General features: G+C 32.0%; 3 protein-coding genes across 3 annotated transcripts in view; 2 read left to right on the forward strand and 1 right to left on the reverse strand.

Annotated features, from left to right (window-relative positions):
- Positions 1-22,418, reverse strand: part of LOC136987428 (uncharacterized) — a 54,900-nt gene that overhangs the window by 28,771 nt on the left and 3,711 nt on the right. The window lies entirely within an intron of this gene.
- LOC136987431 (protein argonaute-2-like) lies at positions 3,529-6,936 on the forward strand. Its single transcript, XM_067285166.1, has 2 exons — positions 3,529-3,692; positions 3,895-6,936. Exons 1-2 carry the CDS (start codon positions 3,650-3,652, stop codon positions 6,675-6,677), a joined length of 2,826 nt encoding a protein of 941 aa, XP_067141267.1. The 5' UTR covers positions 3,529-3,649; the 3' UTR covers positions 6,678-6,936.
- The window catches only part of LOC136987425 (uncharacterized), a 75,502-nt gene continuing 65,481 nt past the window's right edge, over positions 12,398-22,418 (forward strand). The window contains exons 1-2 of the mRNA XM_067285160.1: positions 12,398-12,547; positions 22,195-22,248. Coding sequence (XP_067141261.1) covers positions 12,457-12,547; positions 22,195-22,248 — 145 coding nt within the window. The 5' untranslated portion in view covers positions 12,398-12,456. The remainder of the gene's footprint in view (positions 12,548-22,194; positions 22,249-22,418) is intronic.

The raw sequence follows: 22,418 nt of genomic DNA on the forward strand, positions 1-22,418 counted from the left end.
CTTTAACTATTTCCTTTTATCTGTTTATATGTTATACGATTCTTCTTCGTCAAAATTACTGACTGATAAATAAATTAAGATTGAAACTGGAATAAAGAAGAAAACTTTCTTAGAAACATTTTCTGTCCACCTGTTTCTTTTTTATGTGAATTATTATTAAACAGTTTAACTTTCCATTTCATGTTTATTTGTTTTTTCATTATTTAGGTTAATTGTAAAAATTGGTGAATCCATGTCTGTTCCCCATTCTTATTTATGCTGGTAGATCCTATTGAAGTATAGGTCCGACGATAATGATAGTAACTGTGGCCAAATCTATTGTCTATAATGTACTGTATTAATACTTCAAGTTAATTAATTAATCTATCTATCTATGTATCAAAAAGCAATTTATGTTTTTATTTTTATTACAATTTATATAAACATTTTAAATCACTATAATTAGCGTTATCTAAACTGCAAACCAAAGACAAAATTGCAATAGTACGGTATATTATGAAAATATTTACAGCAAATTTAATCAATCAGCAGCAGAATCATTTAACATATCTACATGAAATTGACTAAAGATTAATTTACTAAAAATTTAATTTGTTTATTTTTAAAATAAACAAATTTAATTATAGTATTTAAAACTTTAACGATATTTTACTATATCTGTATTATATTAGCCAATACGATATAAAATCGCATAGACTGATATACTACAAAACAATTTTTTACAGTTCACCAGTTGATCGTTGGCCACGTGGAGTTTTCTGGGTTTTCTTTACGTTAGTAACACCTAAATAGAGATCAGCTTTACATAAAAGTCTTTCCGGAATGCGTCCTCCTTGGCATATTGCTCACGAGTCACGTTGCCATAACCCAGTGTTTCTCAAACTTTTTGGTCCGCGACTCCCTTTTGTACTTAAGATGTTCGAACGTTCAGTCAAATTAATGTACGTACTGTACGTGCAACAATTTTAAGGCACAACATAGAGCTCGAAGTCTTTTTCTGTGCCGATATTTATTTTTCTTATTTATTATCATAGTGACATTGCTTCATTCAAAATTTCCTGTAGTTGTAGTCTGTGAAATGTGCACTTTATGCACATGTTGAATCTTACCGTCAAATCTGCTTCCAGTCGTGCTTATGCCGAGTTTCCTTTTCTTAGATGTTTTGCTGAGCTTTACTTTTTTCAACCTGGTTTAATCAGTTTTTTACGGTATCGCATAAAAGCAAATCTCGCATTTTACAAGATTATTTTATTTAAATAAGTCTTGTATGAAGTTTTTTGGATGTTAAGGTTAGCAACTTCAATCTCTTGCGGAACCATCATAACCTAACCAACACGGATTACTTTTCAAATATTAACAGTAGATCAATATAAAGTAGTAGTCGTTGATCATCCTCTCTCCCAGGAGGAGGACAACTATTACTTTTGGTCGAATTAACTTCAACCTCCATCTGCAAGTCCCTTCTTCCTATCGGACCCATCGATATGGCAGCATTCGAATAGGAAAATTACATAATACGATGTTACCAGCCTGCACAAAATATGAAGTGGTTTTTGAGAGGACGAGTTTAAATATTTATTCCATTTTTCGGAAAATTTGATTGGTTGGCAGATCACCATTTTATATTCGGCTGTGGATGAAAGTTTGTTAGTGCTAAAATTATAAAAGATATGATATCTTATACTTTTTACGATGTATTTTCAATTGGTGTCTACTTGACCAATGAAATTGTGCCATTTCGTACCATCCGAGTATTGCGATAAAAGTGGCAATGTAGGCTGAAATAACCAAACTCTTTATATGGTTTTCGTTTTAATGTTTGTTATATCATAGTATTTGATTTATATAATTACAAAGGTTATCTTACGTAAGGATTTATCACACTGAGTGATCAATCTAACACATTATAAAAATTTTCTTCCTCTCTCTCTGCGTGCCATATCAGAATCTTAACGGCGGCAAGCACCCGGCGCAGGTTAAAAAGTGGTTAAAAAACTTCGGCCTCAACCTCGCTATTAACGGGCCAAGGTGTATCCTGGGGGAAGTTACATCCAGAGTGGTTTCCCGTTGCCTTTTCTGGAGCACAGTGTTACAAGAGGGGAAAGAATGCCTTCCGGGAGGTCTTGTAAGGGAAACTGGCCCCTCTTCAGGTGTTACAAACGTGGAGAAAACTCGGAAAACTCCACGTGGCCAGCCCGTCCGAACGCGGCGCGAACTCGCGACCGAACTCCCAGTGTTTAGCGACAGAACCGCTCGGCCACTGGTGGGCTTTCTGCCTCGACTGTACACAATTTAAAGAATTTTTAGTTTGTTAGATTGATCACTCGGTGTGATAAATCCTTAAATAAGATAACGTCTGTAGTTATATAAATCAAATACTACAATATAATTTAATATAATAGCAGGGTTCGAAGTACGAAATAATCTAATAATCTTAATGTTTGTACTTACTTTTTTCCGGGCTTACCTGCTGATGTATAAATATTTGATTGTTCATGTGTAACAAATTATGCAAGTGAAACTGAGAAAAAGTCAATAATTAAGATTGCTGAGCGTATTTAAGCAATCAAAAATAATTTGCAATCATAGCAGTATCTAAACATTATATTTAATTTACTTGTAACATAAGGACTCATTAAAAATAATTAAAACTGTTCCAGAAACGATAAAAAATAAATTGTATCAACATCTCGAAATCACTAAAATTCCAGAAGAAAACAAAATCAATGATAATACAATTGGTTACCACGTTTTGATAAGGAAAAATAAATATATCTATTAATTTTAAAGAAAATTTTTAAGATTTTAAATTTTAAAAACATTTTAATGACTGTATAATATATTAAAATAAAATCCAAGCTATGTTAGTGTTGGTAAAATTTATTTATTCTCCACATAAAAATTATTGATTATTGTAAATTTTTCGATAAGTATCCGATCTTGATTAAATTTACCATTCAAAAAATTTGAATTTTCACTCTTTTCCAGCATTAAGGGGAAACAGAAGATCCTGACATAATCATCATTTCATGTAATTCATCGTAAACATTTTCTGTCAAAAGTTGGACATTGCAATGATTATTTCTCCATATTTTGTACAAAAGATAACGATTCCTGCAATATAAATGATACAAAAATTACTATCTGTTCAATAAATAAATAATGTTTCGTTAAAGTACAACTCTATGCAACGAGCTTGATTCTCGTCCATTCTTTCCGTCCTATGGGCACTAAGAGGGCCTTCTTATAGCAAGCCCATTATAAGTTCGGACAGATCCACAATAGGCTGGCCGAGTGATGACATATCCGTTTGGACCACCCCCGAAAAATTCCTAGAAATTTTTCAATCGACTCGATCCCGAGTCCATCAGAGCAGTAGGCTGCACCTTGACCGCTCGGCCATCCGGCTAATTCTCGGGGACTGCCGCTCCAGTAATAATTAATTAAATAATTGAAATTTCATCAAGTTAATAATACACTGTAATAATTAGGCAATTTTATAATAATAAAATTATTTTTTATCAATAAATGAGAATTCGTTAGTTTCGGATTTTGAATATTTTCGAAAGTAAAACATTCGAATGAGCGTTCTAGCATTTTCGAGTTCGATTCATTATATTGAAATTCTAAGCGCAGATCGAAAGTGAAAATGGAATTTGTGATTAAAAGAACCAAGAGAAGAATTAATGAAGGTAAAAAGCATTTGAAATTAATTAAAACGTTGTTTAATATTATCATCATAGTTTATTTCCATCTTTTGTACGATGGCGTCTCTAGAATCTTCCGTTCTTCTTGTTGGTTCCCTTATTCTTCCATTCCTACAAATTTTCAAATTTTGGTAAATATTTTAAATTTTAATACATTTATAAATAAATATTTTCATTATATCATTAGCTGAAGAAAAACATGACGTCATCGAGAAGATTTTAAACGTCGGGACACTTCCGAAGACAAAAGATAATAACGTTAACTTATTGAAGAGCAACCTTATACTATCTCCTTTGGGCAATCGGGAGTTATTGTCTGTATCTACCGATATCAAATACAGAGACGTCAAGAGGGACAAAGTAATCGTAAAACCGAAGGATGTTTGTTTCCAGGAAATTTTCCCACCCAGACCGGGATTCGGGTTCGCTGGCAGGAGGATCAAGATCGTAAGCAACTTCTTCGAAATGAAGATAGACAAAAATTATATTTACCATTACGACGTAGATATTATCCCTCTGCAAAAGAATAAGAAACAATCCTTAACTTATAAAAGATATAACTGTCTCGACACCAGAGAAAACAGGAAAGTAATTGATAGTCTTTTGACAAATTTTCAATTATTTCGAGATTATTCCGTCGCTTTCGATGGAAAAAAGAATTTGTTCAGTTGCAATCTAATGCCCATCGAAGAACAGAAGACGTTCTCCGTATCGCTAAAGAGCAATAAGGGAATATGTGAATACAACGTAGTTTTAAAACCCGTCTGTAAAGATAAAATGGCTCTTCCGAGAATCGATCTAGAACCTCTTCGAGAAAGAAACCTCAGAAATTCCGAGGAGGCCATCATGGCCGTCGATACAATCATGCGTCACGGACCTGCAAAATCTCTGATACCTATCGGCAGGTCGTTTTTTTCTTCTTCGAGCGATAAAGAAAGAATTTCAATGGGAGGAGGTCGAGAAATCTGGTTTGGTTACCATCAGAGCGTTCGCATAGCTCAATGGAAACCCATGCTGAACGTCGACATATCGGCTACCACGTTTTATAAAAGCGGACCGTTGATAAATTTCGTCGAAGAAGTTCTGAATACTAACGTCAAACAGGACAGAGAGCTGAATGTTCGCCAGATAAAAATACTTCGAAAAGAATTGAAGTCTCTGAAAATTACAGTTAACCACTTGCAATACAAAAAAACATACAAGATTAACAGCGTCACGAGCGAACCCGCAAGATACGTCTACTTCACTTGGGAACGAGAAAATTCGCCATTTCATATTTCCGTTGTTGATTACTTCAAGAAGCAATACGGAGAACTTCGATACTCGCATCTTCCGTGCATTTGTGTGGGAAACACAACCAAATATTCTTATTTTCCTCTCGAGATTTGCGAAGTTTGTCCAGATCAACACTGCAATAAGAAGTTGGACGATAAACAAGTGGCAGAGATGATACGAAACACTGCCAGATCCCCGCAAGTTCGATTTAATGACATCACGAAAGCCGTTAAACAGACTTGTGAAGAAAACAAGGAACTTAATCGGAAATTTGGCATCGTTATAAACAGTCAACCGGTACGTGTAGACGGACGAGTGTTAACGCCACCTGTGGTCATGTACGGCCAATTGGAAGAAATTCTCCCAAAGAACGGCGCTTGGGACCTTAGAGAGAAGAATTTCTATCGTTTCATCGACGTAGAATGGTGGGCGTTTGTCAGCATGTCCTGGAATGTCTGCAAGGAAACGGACATGTTAAATTTTGCTCGGATGATCTGTCAAGGAGGAAAGAAATTTGGCATGATTATTAACAAACCATGCTACGTAAAAGAATATTCCCCTGCCAACGATTCCGTTGAGAGGCTTTTCAAAAGCATAATATCTTCGTGGCCCAGGATTCAGTTGATCATGATCGTCCTCCCATCTCGAGGAAATGGAAGCGTCTACGCCGAAATTAAAGAAATAGCGGAAATAAGGATGGGACTAATCACCCAATGCGTTAAAGACGCGAATATTTCAGGCAAGAAGTGTAACGCCCAATTAATCTGCAATCTATGCCAAAAAATTAACGCCAAATTGGGCGGAGTTAACAACATCTTGTCGCCGGTAGTCAACCCCAAGATTTTCGACAAACCGGTTATCATCATCGGTGCCGATTGCACCCATCCTTCGCCACATGACAGAATCAAATCATCGATTGCCGCTTTGGTGGGAAGTTTGGACAATTATCCAAGTAGATACGCCGCAACCGTCAGCGTGCAGAAAAACGGTAAAAAGAACAGAATAGAGATCATAGAGAACATGAAAGAGATGATGAAAGACTTATTAATCTCGTTTTATCGAAACACCAGAGGACAAAGACCCGAAAAAATTATATTCTACAGAGACGGATTGAGCGAAGGTGAATTTTCTAAAGCGGTGAACAAAGAATTGATGCTAATGCGCGATGCCTGCGCAGAAATGAATCCTTCCGAAGTATACGAACCACCCATTACTTTCGTCGTCGTGGGCAAACGACACCATACTCGTTTCATACCTGAACATTTGCAAGACGGAGTAGGAAAACATCGGAATATCCCCCCGGGCACCATCGTGGATACGGACATCGTCCACCCCGCCCAGTTCGATTTTTTTATCTGCAGTCACACCGGCATCCAGGGCACCAGCAGACCCGCCCATTACACGGTGTTGTGGGATGATAACAATTTTTCGGCTGACGAGTTGCAAACCCTGTCGTATTACTTGTGCCACACTTATGTCAGATGCACTCGAAGCATTTCCATCCCGTGCCCTGTTATGTACGCTCATCTGGCAGCCTACCGTGCCAAACAACACCTGATGTCCAGATGGGAAGATATGGACAGCAACAGCGATTGTAGTTCTGTCCTTTCCGAAGAACAGGTGCTATTGGAAAACAACTTCAAATATGCAGTCGAAGTCGATCGCAAGATCAGAAATTCCATGTATTTCGTTTAAGAATTTCTTGTAACGGCTGCCATGTTGCTTTGTGTTTATTCAAACAGCAGTTCTTTTCAAATTATATTTTGTTTAAACATCAAAATTGTAGAGTTTCAAGTTAAAATTTATTAAAGTTTCAGTTTATCTCAACATTTTTGGAAGTAGTGATTTATTAGAATATTAGAAAAATATCCACAACATTTTTTGAAAAAAGAAATGCCAACATCAAGATCGTATTTAATCAAATAGGGGATCCCAAATCGAGTAACACTAGGAATTTTTCAGACAGCTTTGATTCTCACCACGCGACTCTCTTTTGTATTAATCAATATGAAATGACTTCGATACATCAACTTAAAATATGTAAAATTGAATCTAATTTATATATTTGACGGGCGAATAGCCAAGCGACTAAAGGTTGGTTGATTGGTTGGTTGGTGTTTTTTGGCACAAAAACTATACAGGCTATGCTGCATGGCTTTTGTGCCAAAAAAAAAAAACACCAACCAACCAACCTTTAGTCACTTAACTATTCGCCCGTCAAATATATAAGATTCAAGTTTACACATTTAAAGCAATGGCGCGTTATAGCATCACAGGGTCCAGGCAAATTGGAATTAGGAAGTCCCATGTACAGCGTTGACGTCAGACATTTTCCTTTGCAGAAGCCTTTTGAAGGAAATACTTTTTTATAAAAAATTGGTTTGGGGCCCCAGGCAATTGCCAATAGGATAACGCGCCACTGACTAAAGGTGACAGGACGGGGGATCTGGGATCGATACGGACAGATCATAAGATCCCAAGAATTTTTCGGGGGCGGTTCGTCCCTCACCACCCGGCCTCTCCAGTGTGGGCCTGGCCGAACCCGTAACTGACTTACTAAAGAAAAAAAGGCCCTGAAGTACTCACAGGACGGAGAGTTAAAGAAAAGTATATATCTGTATTGTACTGTACATATTCAGTTGAAATGTTAAGATCAATACGAATTCTCGAAAATGTCTCCATTTTGCATTTTAATGTAAAATGGTAAATTTATAGACTAGGAAATATGCATTGATAAATGGAAAAGAAATAAAAATCAACTTTTAACATCATCACTAAATAAAATTTCGCATATAGAAATGTATCAATATAAGAACATTAAACAAATCCATATTTGCTTATATTTCAATGTAGAAATAAATATAAATTGTTATTAATATAACTGCCATGGACAAAGAATTATAAACTACTTTATAATTGACCGATACAGTTTAATAAAATCGATTGTCTAGTTACAGACGGTACAACAGAAGGATATTAATAATACTGTACTTACAAAACAGGTCTAAGCATCACCCAATACAGCAAAATGGATGGACCCAAAAACAAACTTCGCGCCTTCCTGGATCTCCCCACACGGCGGTTACAAAATAAGAAACAGAAAAAAATATTTATACCGAAATCCAACAATAACATTCAATTATACAGAATTTTATAAAAACGATGAAAAGTGACAATTTGTGTTATTTATCAAACTATGGTTGATAAATAACTCAAATTGTACACAGTGTAGCCTGTGTAGATTTATGGTCTATTAATTTTACCTAAGTATAGCAAATAGGTACTTTTACTGAATATATATCTGTTACAAAAAAAATTGTGAATTTCAATTATTGCCATAATGAACTAATTGTTAAATTGTTTAAACTTTTAAATTTCCAATCTGCAATAATGGCAAAATATTAAATAATAAAATGATTATTTTTCGAATTTTCGATAATTTCGAATTTTATGAATGGTACATTCTACCAAGATAAAACGGATACTTTTCGAAAGCTTCAGAATAGTTAATTATTTTTAGAGAGAATAACTTTCACAACAAAAATTGCAGTCTCTTTAAAACGTAAAATTATTATTATTTTTTTAAATTCCCAATAATCAAAGGACCTTTTTGTAAGCCTTTTAAGTGTCGAAATTCCTTAAGTACTGAGCTGGCATTACTGTTTCGTTGAAAAAAAATTTAGCAAACAACACGATTAGGCAAAGTGAACAATATGACCCATTTTGACTGATCGTCCACCTATCAAATAATAGTGAAGAACTCGCTTCTCCTTTTATATTCAAAACTCATTAGAAAACACACGTAATGCGCATATTAAAAGAACAACAGCCTACCGACTGAATTTTGAATTAAAACTCCCGAAAATCGAAAACGCATACATAGGTATGGACAGGGGCGGACTGGCCTTAAAATTTTTGTGTGGAAAAAATTATTACCGGCCCAGCCCATAAATTAAAAAAATGTCTTTTTTTCTATTCATATTTAAAGATGCAAAAATGACTCAACTCAAGGGCTAACTCTAGTTGCGTCGAATATATGTACGAAGCGGGCTCTTGATATTTAGTACGATTACAAACGACTAGATGTCAATATTTTAAATTTTTATTTTATATAGCGTTATATTGTTTTGTAATATTTTGTGCAACGCCGCAGGTTGCCCATCTACAAGCAACGCCACCGTGGGTGAATGGCAAACTAAAGATTAGTTAGCTGAACCTAAAGAATAGATTATTTTTAATTAAATCGTTTGGAATATAAGGAAATTATTATTGAATAAAATTTTTACTTACCTAAAATAAAGGAAATGATATAATTGGCCATTAAATCTGTTATGACTACAGTCAGCGTTTTGGTGGCTGGGTGGAAAACTAATAACTCGTGTTTTCAAAGTTTAGCATTAAGATTCATAGGGGTGGTGAATAGTTTCTAGCAACGTAAACAAATGATCAATTTTGTCTGTTTTGATTATTTTTCTTCTAGAATGCTTTGCGTTTGGGCCGAGTCGGGTCAATGTAGTGTTGGACTCGGGTCGGTCGGACTAATTTAACTTCAGACTCGGGTAGGGCCGGATAACAACAAAGGCCTACACATATATCTATATTACACCTTAAAATTGAAATTTATCTTACTTGACGAAAAAAAAATAAATGAAATTTAAAAAAAATAAAACCGAACAAAACGGTATATTATGTACTGTACATACTGTATTTAGAAAAACGGCCCAAAATATATACGGCCCATGTGGAATTTTCCACATTTTCAACATGGCCAGTCCGCCCCTGGGTATGGACACCAAATTTGGTTGATATTTGTTCAACAGTTCTGAACAATTACTCATTAATTATGACCACTCTAAGTTATTCGCTTCGACGGCTGGATGGCCGAGCGGTAAAGGTGGCAGCCTACCGCTCTGCGGGACCCGGGATCGAATCCGAACGGGTCGAATAATCCCCAGGAATTTTTCGGGGGGTGGTCCGTTCGGATATGTCGGGCCCCGTCCCTCACCACCCGGTCGCCCCATTGTGGGCCTGGCCGAACCCATAATGGGCCTACTAAAAAAGGCCCTCTTAGTGCCCACAGGGCGGAAAGAGTTAAAAAAAAAAAAAAAAAAAAAAGTTATTCGCTTCACACATATACACGTGTGCGTCTATATGTATGTTGTATTAACTTTTTAATAGTGAATTTTTAATAAAAAATAGCCAAGTTTAATCTCATTAAAAATTACATTATTTTTAAAATAAATAATAAATTTAATGTTAAAAAGATATATAAAACCTGAGAGAACAATACAATTTGTATAAAAGTTAAATTTTAATAATTTTTAATGTTCTTCAATGTGTTGTGAAAAAATATGAAATAGTTTTCATTTCCAATAAATATTAATAAAATAAAACATGAATTTGAATAAATATTATCATAAAATAAGAATAAGAATATTTTATACTAGAAGCATGTTTTCTGCTTTCAAGTTTTGTTTTTCTCGTTAGCCTCCAATAGTTATTTTGTAAATCTCATCTTCGTGTGGGCCTGGTTAAACCCATGATTAGCACAGAAAGAGAGTTAGGAACCTAATTTTTTCTTGTGTATGTTACTTATTAAAATATTTTAAAAATTCAGATTTATTTACATAAAACTAGCTGAACTGTAATTACATTTGTGACTATTTAGATGTTCACTGAATGCAGCCTTCTTAATTTTAATACATCAACATGGAGCAATTGTTCTTAGATTTGTACAAAACTTCATTACACACGCATTCCAGCAACACAACATTCTTGTAAAATTGCTATCACATTCAGTGATGTGTTAGAGATCTCACAAAATTTTTAGGCTTATTCCATTATATATCCTACACTTAAACGTGTATAGTAGGCCTATATATACCAAAATATAAAGTGAGATAAATGAAAAAAAGAAAACAAAATAGAGGGCAACACGGCACTATCGTGTTGATAACGTCACGAAGGTACAGTACTTACTTATATGTCGATTGCATCAATAAAATTTACGGATAACATACATTACATCTAACGATTCTAATCACATTCTTACATAATAGTTTTACATTTCGCAATGACTGGGTGATGCTATCTAGATTTTTTTTTTTTTTAATTTAAAATCTTTGAATGGTCAAGTATTTAGTGCGACTCACGCTTTGACTATCGTTCTTCTACAACATTTAATATTGTTATAAATCAATATCTTGCCTTATCACCCACAATATATTTATATTTTTAAGATGACAATCATCTGTTAAATTAATGAAAAACCCTAGTTTTAACTAAGTTAATTGTGAATTACAGAAATGCACCATAACTGATGACTAAATATTTTATCTCAGTTTACGTACCAGGGAGAAAATATTAAAATTGCATATTAAGTGTTTATAAAAATATCAAATTTTTAACTTGAAATATTCAATATAAAATCAAAAGTTGTTTCGTGTTCTTTTTCTGGAGAATCATTTGATTTAATATTAAAAGACTTTTATGATGATATTGAAATTCTGACTTCACGTCTGTCTCTATTTCTTATCAATATTTTCAACTTAAAATGCTTAAACAAATAAAACTCGAAATAAAAATTTACAAATACTTATTTAAAATTTGCAATTAAATATACAAATGTCATAAAATTGTATTCGTAGTTTAGAAAATTCATCCAAATATTAAACTTTTTTTTTACACGTCTATCAACAATTCTAAACAAGATAAAAAAATAAAAAAATGTTTAAAGTCGACGGCATTAAACGAGATAAAATGTTGTTTATAATGTGAGGCCATCATATTTTGGTAATAAGCAAAAATTTTGTCAAGATGACCTTCAGTTAGAATGATGATAAATATAGCAAAAGTGCCTTATTCAGTATTGTAAAAATGTTTATTAGAAGATCCGTTTTCAACAATTATATATATTTAATTTTAGAATTAGAAAGTAATAATGAATATAACTTTTTAATCCTATATTCATCCACAGACTCTGTTTTTCATAAACTTGTGCAAGCTGGTATTCTCAGCATTGTTTTTTAAGTATGGCCGAGAATTCTAAAATTATTAAAATTCTAAATCATGATTTTAATAGTAATAATTATGAATATTTAATTTTAAGACTTTGTTAATAAATTTTGAATTCGTTTAAATATGAAGTGCTTGTATCAAGACAAAAAATGATTTAAAAATACATAAAAATAGATAAATTTTTGTCATATTTAAATTAATTAGAAAAGTAAATTAAAACATAACTGTATAAAGAAGGAAATTAATAAATCTAATTATTTTCCTCCCAAAAAATTTTTGTACTATAAATATTATATAACGAGGACAAACAGACGTAAAATCTACCAAACTATCTACAGCAATTTTTAAACAATTTTACAAAGATCATAGTTTAAGTTCACAGAATCCCATTGGCTAATTGATATTAACAAAAATCCAAGTTAGCTCAGATTTGTAAATTCCATTAGATACCTTGTGCATGTCTTACTGTCGTCTTGATTCATTCTTTTTTTGGAGAATGATCAAGATGTGGAAGATATTGTACCTGTTTTGCATTCTTCCAGTCATAGGTATTTTATTTATTTATTTATTTATATTCATTTAAAAATAATAATTTTAATAATATAAACTTTAATTTTTAAAATTACTTGTACTAGTTTTATCATAAGTAAAATTAATACATTGTAATTGGATAATTATGAAGTTAATGTACAAATTTAATATTAAATACATCACATATTTTAATTTAATTTACAATAAGTTTTTAATTAAACCGTTACTTAATTTATATTAAATTTTTAATTTTTACACATTCTATGTATAGAATTAAATATTTTTTATTTAATTTGTAATTTTGTATCATATTAATTGAGATAATCGAGTTATATATAGATGATATTTATTATTTTTATATTGAAGTTAGTTAATTAATTTGATACAAAATAATAAGCTAATAATAATTAATATTTAAATAAATTAAACTTTATAGTATTAAATAGGGACCGTCAATTAATTGTATGTACAGTATAGTACAGTGTCGTTTATAGGAGAGAAGGGACTTTTTAAAAGTATATCACTGTATCTGATAGGCAGGGAGGGAGACAAGGCATTGTCTACGTGAACTTTCTAACAGTATTAATGGCATACGAATCTGTTTTTATACGCCCACTTGCTAGTCAAATAAATAAACTATCAGTTAGAAAATATTTACAGGATTTGTGTAAATCGTTTTTCAATGTCAGGGGAAGAAGGTCCGTGAAATACTGTAAGCACAATTAAAGGGGAGAGAGTTTATTCAAAGTACCGTATATCATTGTACACAATAGAAACTACATAAGTGGCTCAGAAACTGTACACATAATTAATTAATGGACGGTCCCATAATAGAACTGGAATGCAATGTTAATTAATAAGATTATTTTGATATTGTAATCAATGTGAATTAAGTTTAATTATATTTTTTTATCAATTATATTTGACATTGGGACAATATTATGGAAAAACTTTCGGATAAATATTATTATTAAGTAATTTAATCTGAATTTATTATAAGTGATTTTAATAAGAATTCTACTTATATAAAATACATTAAAATATTTGATATATACAGTTCCTAGTTTCAACTAACAGATCGGCACTATTAGTATTTATGTTAATGTTATTTATTCAAATACTGTATACGGTGTACTTTCCTCTTTTTCAATTATAATAAACAGTTTTGATTTCTAACAATAGAAAATAATTTTTTTTTTAATTCTTAAAATGATAAAATATTTGGTATTAACCAAAGTATCTGGTATTATCAGAACAGAGAAACAAACTCGAGTTCGATAAAAATTTTATCTCATGCCAGTAATTCCTAATAGTTATATTATTTATTTCATTTTCAACAGACCAATTATTCTTATATTATATACATATTTGCAATAAATATGTTTTAAAAATAACATTTAATTATAGATTTAATTCAAGCTGGCACACACCGGTATAAAGTTTAAAAATATTCAATTATGTTTTGAGTTTTTATAGATAAATTAATGATGGATTAAAGTACGGGGAGATCCCCAATCACACACTGATTATGAGGTCCTTATCTAAAGTGATGGTAGCAAGATAAAATTTTTGATTTATAGTTGTATTTCATATTTATATTACATGATCTTACACTATCATATAAGATGATAATATAATCATGTCATAGTAAGATTTGAATAATGAATGGAATTGCATCCAACTAACTAAATATTTTAGTCATATTTATAAATAAAAAATTATTTAAAATTTATTCCTATAAATGGATGTTGGTAAAAAGACAAAGACTTGTTTCTTGTAAGTATGTGTAATATGCAAATCAGTAATGTGTAAAGAACATTGCAAAACTGTGGGTTGGAGTTGAATTGTAAGTTAAAAGATTAAAAACTTTCTTCTGCAAGGTTCTTTTCTCTAATCAGATACTGAGTACAATAAATGCAATTTTACTAAATAACTTTATTGTATTTAATGAAATTTTGAGTCTTGAAATAACCACTCGTTTTATTAGTGAAAGTTAAGTACTGACATTCTAATTTAGTAAAGTTTTTAAACTCTGGCATGAGGTTTTTGCTTCTTTTTAAGTTTTAACCTTCAACGTGGTACTAAAAGCTTTAAATCAAGGAAATTTGGAATCTCGATTAAATGAATTTAAATACATAAATTCAGAAACAAATATTTTAATCATTTTAGTAGACTACTCGAGGTTTTTGTTTTGTGAATGAAATGTTTTTAATAATCAAGACAAACTTTTTCTCAATGAGAATTTAAAAAAAAATGTAAACATGTATTTTATTAGTAAACTGATTTTAAACTTAAAATTTTTTCTAATATTGCTTTTATTTTTTCCCCCTGAACTAGTTATTTTGTGAGATTATATATATATATATAATAAAAAACCTGAATATTCTAACAATTGAAATTGCAATAAAATCATACCGTTATAAAAGCTATTAAACGTTTAGTCTAACACATAAGAACTTATGTTGGAAATACCACCATGAATAAAAAGATTTTAACCTTTATTTTACATTTTTCATATATTTATTGGTTTATGTATACACAAGCAGTACATATATACTATTTTTAATATCCATATAGGTCATTAGTGTTATCCACTCTATTGACGGCGCATGGGTGCTTCATTTTGAATCAGAAGTGATATGTCAATTCTTGAAGCTCTCGCTCCAATAAAATTATCGCTACAAACAATCAAAAGTTAAGAGATATAGACATAAGACAATTTTTTTTTCTCAGTGTATTGCAATACTGATTATTTGCAGACAATTTTTGGGAAACACCGTAAGATTCATTGTAAACTTTATGAAATATTTAAATAACGTTAGGTGTTTAATGGATTCTCAGTAGCAACAAATTTAAAAAAGGAAAATGAATGAATAGGAAAATAATAATTATAATAGTAATAGTCGAAGTGGATGAAGTGTATGGTCCATCAATATGGATAGAGTATGTATATAAAATAAACTAAAAAGCAGAAACTAAAATGACTAAAAACTGAATGTTGAGAGTAATGTTATTTTTGTGATGCCTGCTTAATATTTCGTAATATTTTGTAGGCCTACTGTAAGTATGTTCAAATAACTCCGACCTTAACGATATTCAATTTATCAAATAAATAGATTAATAAAGTAAATATTTTTTAAAAGAAATTGAAGTGGTATTTGTGCATTTGTTAACATCGAATAGATTGAAAACAAGATATACACCGAAGATGTAAAACAGGCAATATATTCGCGATAATCACTATCTTATTTGTATTAATCTTAAAAACAATTAAATTTAATAAGATATTTTACGTCGATCACTTAAAAACTGATCAATTAAAAAATAACATAGATAAAATCTGAATTGAAAAAAATTTTCTATTTAGAACGTTGAACATAATTCACTGGCAAAATAAATAAAAATATTGATTTAATTCTGTTCGGACCAACAACGATATTTATTTTTATTTTTATTTTGGTTGTAGCGTTCGTTAGGCGAACCTGGTGTTGGTTCTGTGTTAATTCAGGGCTGAACCCTGAATCTATGTATCATTTTGTTCTACTTTTTGTGAATCCACAAATAAATTCACCAGCTATTTGCTGGAGGTGTTTGTTGCGTTAATTTATGGCCCACTTCGTAATTAGACGCACAACAAATTCATTTAATTAATTCAATTAAACATGAAATTTTTCAAACTCATGGAAAATCCCATTTTAGCACAATCTAGAAACAAAGTCTGTTGTTACACTCATCCAGCGACGTTACGCAAGTGGACCTGAGATTGCTAGTTGCATTTTATTACATTGAATGCAAATATTTACAACAATATTTTATGAATTATTATAAAAACTGTTATATGCATATACAGTGTAACCTCGCTTAACGAGCACCGCGGATAACGAACAAATCAAAATTTTTATGCATGACTCGCTTAACGAGCGAAGTTTCGCATAACGAGTGACGAGAACGGGAAGTCTCGGATTATGCGCATGCTCCATCATGCTATTATCTGAGATTTTTTTTTTGTTGTTGTTTTCTGCAAATCGAATTCGAATTCCATGTTGGTTCATTCCGTGTTAGAAGAAAAGATGACGATGATTCACGCTCCTTAACAGTGTATATTGTATAATTTTCTTTGAATAAACGTTATACGTAAAATACCGTATTTACTCGCGTATAAGACGATCTCGCATATAGGTCGGGGTGTGACTTTAAAGATCAAAATAAAGAAAATTAGATTTATTAATACAATTCTAATTTCATTTCGTTTAATCACAAATAAATTATCATCAAATGCACGTATTAACGCAAACAACCATGTTTTCTTAATGCTATAACCTTTTGTTTACTCAGACTCCCCCTCCGAAGCTTCGTTACAATTCTCCTCTTTTTCACTTTTACTCCTCAAAGCATCGTCCTCTGATCCTTCGAGTGAATTTAAAATGCAGTATTCCCTGAATGACTGCTAACAGCTCTTGAAGAATGCTTTTCCACACACCTGATACCCATGTAGCAAAACCAAAAGATTATAATGCACGTGACAGGAAAAAGTTTATTTTTAATGATTCAGAATGTACAAATATTCATTAAAAATACCAATTTAACAAATATGAAATAACTACATTTATAATCATTGCTAAATGACCAGCTATTTTCGGATCATCTTTAAATGCGACATTCACCTTGACCTCGATAGCACTCTTCTATAATGGCATCATGAACTATACACGGTTCACAAAAATTATTGCAAAAACGCAAAGGATAGGACGACCTAGGTTTTTGAAGCAATGAAAAATGAATAAAAACCTCATTTTATACGCAAGTAAATACGGCATTTGAGTATTTTTTCCGTATGGAATGCATTATCGTATTTTACATTAAATTCTATGGAAAAAATTGTTTCGCTTAACGAGTGTTTCGCATTACCAGTAAGATTCTGGAACGAATTATGCTCGTTAAGCGAGGTTTCACTGTATAAATATAGGAACATATTTATAAATAAATAAGTAAATAGAATAATATATATATATATACTGTTTTATTTACTTATTTATTTATAAATATGTTCCTACTTAAACACTGATAAGACTACAGTAGTTTTGTAGTATATACGTAATATATTTTACCGTGTATAATGCGCACATTTTTGCCAAATTTGTAAAGAAAAATAAAGATGCGCATTATACATGGTAGTACTAAGTAGTATATATATATATATATATATATATATATATATATATGTTTTTAATTCTTTTATTTATGTTTAGAATTTAAAAAAAAGTAATCCAGTCCTCAGTAACGATATCCACATGCAAAATAATACTCTGGAATACTATAATCTGTTTTGTTGAGCTTACGAACTTGCAACAAAAACAATTACGGCCGACGATTCAACGAATTGAAACAAAGAGCGATGTATTAGCAAAATAAAACAGAAATTACTAAAGGGGGGGAACGAAGAGACGTTGGTCATGCAAGTACCTAAATATAAAGAAATAAAAATTTGAATTAAAAAATTAAAAAGAAAGATTTTTTTTTCCTAAAAGTTTTGGATAAAATCATGGGTATGCATTATACACGGCAAAATACGGTATATATTTATATATATGTATTGTATTGTACAGTACACCAGGAAAATATTTTAGTCTCACCATTGTTTATACAGAAAAATAGTATTAACTAATGGACAGCTGGCGGTATCCACGAAATAAGGCAATAAATAAAAAAAGTTAATTTAGAATTAAAAATTTGAATTTAATTCCAAATGATGTACTTATTAATTGGGTTATAGCAAGGTTAATGATTAGATGTAAAGCAATTTGTCTATAGGTAGGCGGTTAGATAGCCATTAATGATACATTTAATAATTAAAAATAAATTTAATTTTGGTAATTTAAATTTAGAATATTCTAGAAGAAAAGATCAACCTGGAACAGGACTCAAACCTGCAACTCCTGCTCACAATGCAGGTGCACTGCCAATTACGCTATCCGGATTCTCTCAAATCTTTGCTTCCCCAGTAGTTACCTTGTTATAGCCCGATTAATAACCTGGCAGTTCGTTTCGCATTAATAATCAAATTAAGTTGATGCCTGTTGTTATATTGTGAGAATATAGAAAGTACGAACGAGTCGACACGGAGATCTTTAGTGATTTCTTCGATGGGACAAATTGATAACAAACGTGCTTGATAGAGCAGACGCATAGAAGGGGGAATCATTTATCTCAGTAGGGACTAAACAAAGACAACTATCCAAATTAACAAGATAACCCTTTAATTTTCCCGAGAACATACATTACTTACAGGGAAACACACAGGAACGTACGAAGCCCGACAATCCAATCTACCGAATAGTGTTAACACACAATTCTCCCGGCAATAATATGCTACAGAATTCCCGTAACGCGCAGACATAAAACGTACCGACAATGAGTTTAAAGTATACCTCTTTTTTTACTTCTCATCGGACAGGAAACAGTTCGAAAACGACATCTTCCCGCTGACCTGAAGTCTTTTACTTTCCGGCTTCCCGACTATTATTTTTGGTTAATGTTACTCTAGGTATCGAGATGGCGGCTCGTCTCCGATTCCAGAAAAACAGAAGCAAGGAAACAGTAGGGACGCACGTTCTAACCTAACCTAACCTATTCTAATAAATTACCATAATTATTAGAATAGGTTAGTTTAGGTTAGAACGTGCGTCCCCACTGTTTTCTTTCTTCTGATTGCTGGGATCGGAGACGAGCCGCCATCTCGATACCTAAGGTAACATTAACCTTTTTTTCCACGCATTTTCACACTCCACACTCTTCTTTTATGATTCTTCCTCCTATCTCTACTTCCATCCTAACTTCTCCCCGAAACACATCTCCAATAAATCTCTCATCCTCGGATACACACCCTGATTTACACACCTCCTCTCCACCGAGTCGGACCCACCACGTGGCGAAGGGAGGCAGGAAAAGACGTAAGGCACAATATGGAATTTAATGTCTATCAAAAATTACTTGTAGTTTAGACTAGTGTTTCTCAAACTTTTTGGTCCGCGACCCCCTTTTGCACTGAAAAATTTCAAAGGACCCCCGAAGAATGACTATGTGTAGGAAAACATCACGGAGGGACGGGGTTAAATACCCTCTCATGGTCGCTCCAGTGCTGCCAGCTAAAAACGCATATCAACTAAAATAATTTCGAGTGTATCGTAGTATCCCAAGACATAGCCAAATATTGCAGCGCCACAGCACTAGCGGAAATTTAAATTTTCCGACTGAAAAGCTTTCGGTTGATCGGTTTTCGGATAACGACGCTCTACTGTATTTCTAACTCGACTTGCCTACAGACGCAACGCTGCTAGCGAACACCGTTCCAAATGACAACGCTGTTCTATCATATAGTTTAGGCTGAGAGTGGAACTCTGGGGATTCCCCAATAGCGCACAAATTTATGAATATTAGGCTCGTATTAAAAAATTTATATTGTTTTTATTATTTATATGTGCAATTTATTTAAGTAATAATTATTTTATATATTTTTTATTTCTATTATTTCTAAACGTGAATCCATAGTAAATTTATAAAATATTTGAAAAAAATTGATCTGGCATCAATTTTTCAGCGACCCCTACTTTGAGAATCACTGGTTTAGACTGACAAGTGAGTGAAATATATTCACACTCCCAACTTCAACTACAAAAATGGATTGCAAAATTTCTTTATATAAGTGGTGATAAAACCATAAACTCAAGTCCATTTGACTACTTGGCCTCTTGCTGAATGTCCTTAAGCCATTAAAGGACCATGAAGAACTCGTAGTCCTTTAATGGCTTAAGAACATACAGTAATGGTTAATGTTTTCATCAATAAAGACAAGAGAGAAGGTTCATTGCAACAAGGCAAAGAGGAAAAGCTGTTGGTATCTTGGTTCCTGTTGGTAGTTATGGCAAATGCAGGAATTACTAGAATTGATAGCAACATATCTTGAAAGGGTTAATGTTACCTATAGGAGCGAACATGGCGGCTCATCTCTGAAACAGTGGGGACGCACGTTCTAACCTAATCTAACCTATTCTAATAAATTACCATAATTATTGCCAACCAAATTATTAGAATAGGTTAGGTTAGGTTAGTATGTGCGTCCCCACTGTTTCAGAGACAAGCCGCCATGTTTGCTACCATAGGTAACATTAACCCTTGAAAGGAATAATAATTTCTGATAGAATGAGTTTGATGAAGGAATCAAAAAGCACTGTCCACTACTTGACTTTGTGAATTCTTTTGTAGTCAAGCACATGCTCATCATTGCCAGGATTTGTATGTGAGTTTCATTAATGCAACATTTTATAGTTGTTCATGTTCTGCAGAAGACTAACTAAACTGATCTTAAAAGTTTCTACTTCTTTTGGAAATGAAAACACACTTATATACTCAGACTCATTGAATATTATATAACATATACATCGTATTGCTGAGAATCATTTTACTACTTTAAACTAACGTTCTCAACCTGATCAACAGGCCAACATCAGGTTATTAATTTACTGGAACATTTACAATCGTTTGATAATCGAACCAATATATACTGTAATATTGTAGTTACCTTCACATCCAGGAACACAACATCTGCATGGCATTATAAATAAAAAATGTTTCATTTTTAAGTGTTTTAGAATAACTAAAGCATTCATTTACATACCAGTTTCAGAAAAAAATATAAATCAAATATTATTTTTACCATGTGCTCATCTAATGCAAACTGAAACATACACCTTAGCCAATATATGGGAGTGGTTAAGCGTTTTGATTGGTTTATTGAAAGCGGGTGGAATCAAAACTATTTCTCTGGCCTTCCCTCTAGTCGTTTGTGCACGTGCATATTTTTTTCATTTGAGTGTGCTTGTTAAATGTAAGTATTTTTAGTTAATATTATATTTATTAATCGTTAAAAACAATTTACAAATCGATAAGGTAAGTTAAACATAAGAATACAGTATCGTAATGTTGGCAATTGTCACCATAGACTCTGTTTTTTGTGTATTATCCAATTGATAAGGACCAGTAACGCTGAAATGCATTTGGGATAAGTTAATTAAGTAAGCTGGATGTGTAGTAAGCCTGTCATAAATAACTGAGTAGTTTTTGTAACTAATTCTGCAATATGTCAGTAGGATTATTTACAAACTGTATCAAGCATTGATCCTTGTTTAATCTTTTTAAAGATGATGATTATTATATGTGAAGATTAAGATTATGATTTAGTAGTAGTAAATACTAGTTTGTACTAAAATTTAAGTTATCGTTTATTAAAATTAATAATATTACATAATTTTAGAAACAAAATAAAACAAAAATCAGAAAACAAAACAAAGAAATCAGAGTAAATAGTTTAGATAGAAAGATAAAAAAATCACTTTGACCAGTGTCAGAAACCGATTAGAAAGGGTCTCTACTTGCTTCCGCTATTGATTTTGATTTATATTATTTTAATTATTATTTAATTAAATACAGAATACTGTATATATAAAAGATATGGACTGCTTAAGTCAAATTTTACATTTTGTCTTAAAATGAATTCATAACATTATTTTTTAATCACAGAATTTATTATATCTAAGATTGTAATTCACTTTGTATATAAAAGTTGCTTTAAAAAGGTTTTTCTTGATTGTTATTTAATTTTTAACAGGAGCATCTTGGCAAGATATTATTGAAAAAGAATGTGACTTTCTTTCTAACTCAGGTAAGCTAAAATTAGTGTTCTAATTAAACAGTAATATGAGTATAAACTTATTTAAAAGAGAAACACAACAATGCTGGTAAATATATTTATTATTAGAACACTGTATACTTCTCTGCACTCAAAGCTAGAACTACTTAAAATAAGTAAGACAAAAACCTTTCACACTTTTT

Source organism: Centruroides vittatus, unplaced genomic scaffold (genome assembly GCF_030686945.1).
Source record: "Centruroides vittatus isolate TY-2023 unplaced genomic scaffold, ASM3068694v2 scaffold_2003, whole genome shotgun sequence".
Classification (NCBI taxonomy): domain Eukaryota; kingdom Metazoa; phylum Arthropoda; class Arachnida; order Scorpiones; family Buthidae; genus Centruroides; species Centruroides vittatus.

What these genes read in the sequence shown, in the direction of transcription:
- LOC136987431 (XM_067285166.1), top strand. Translation starts at nt 3,650, where the DNA reads ATGGAATTTGTGATTAAAAGAACCAAGAGAAGAATTAATGAAG. An exon ending in CAAGAGAAGAATTAATGAAG is followed by an intron (nt 3,693 to 3,894) that starts GTAAAAAGCATT and finishes TTATATCATTAG; the next exon opens with CTGAAGAAAAACATGACGTC.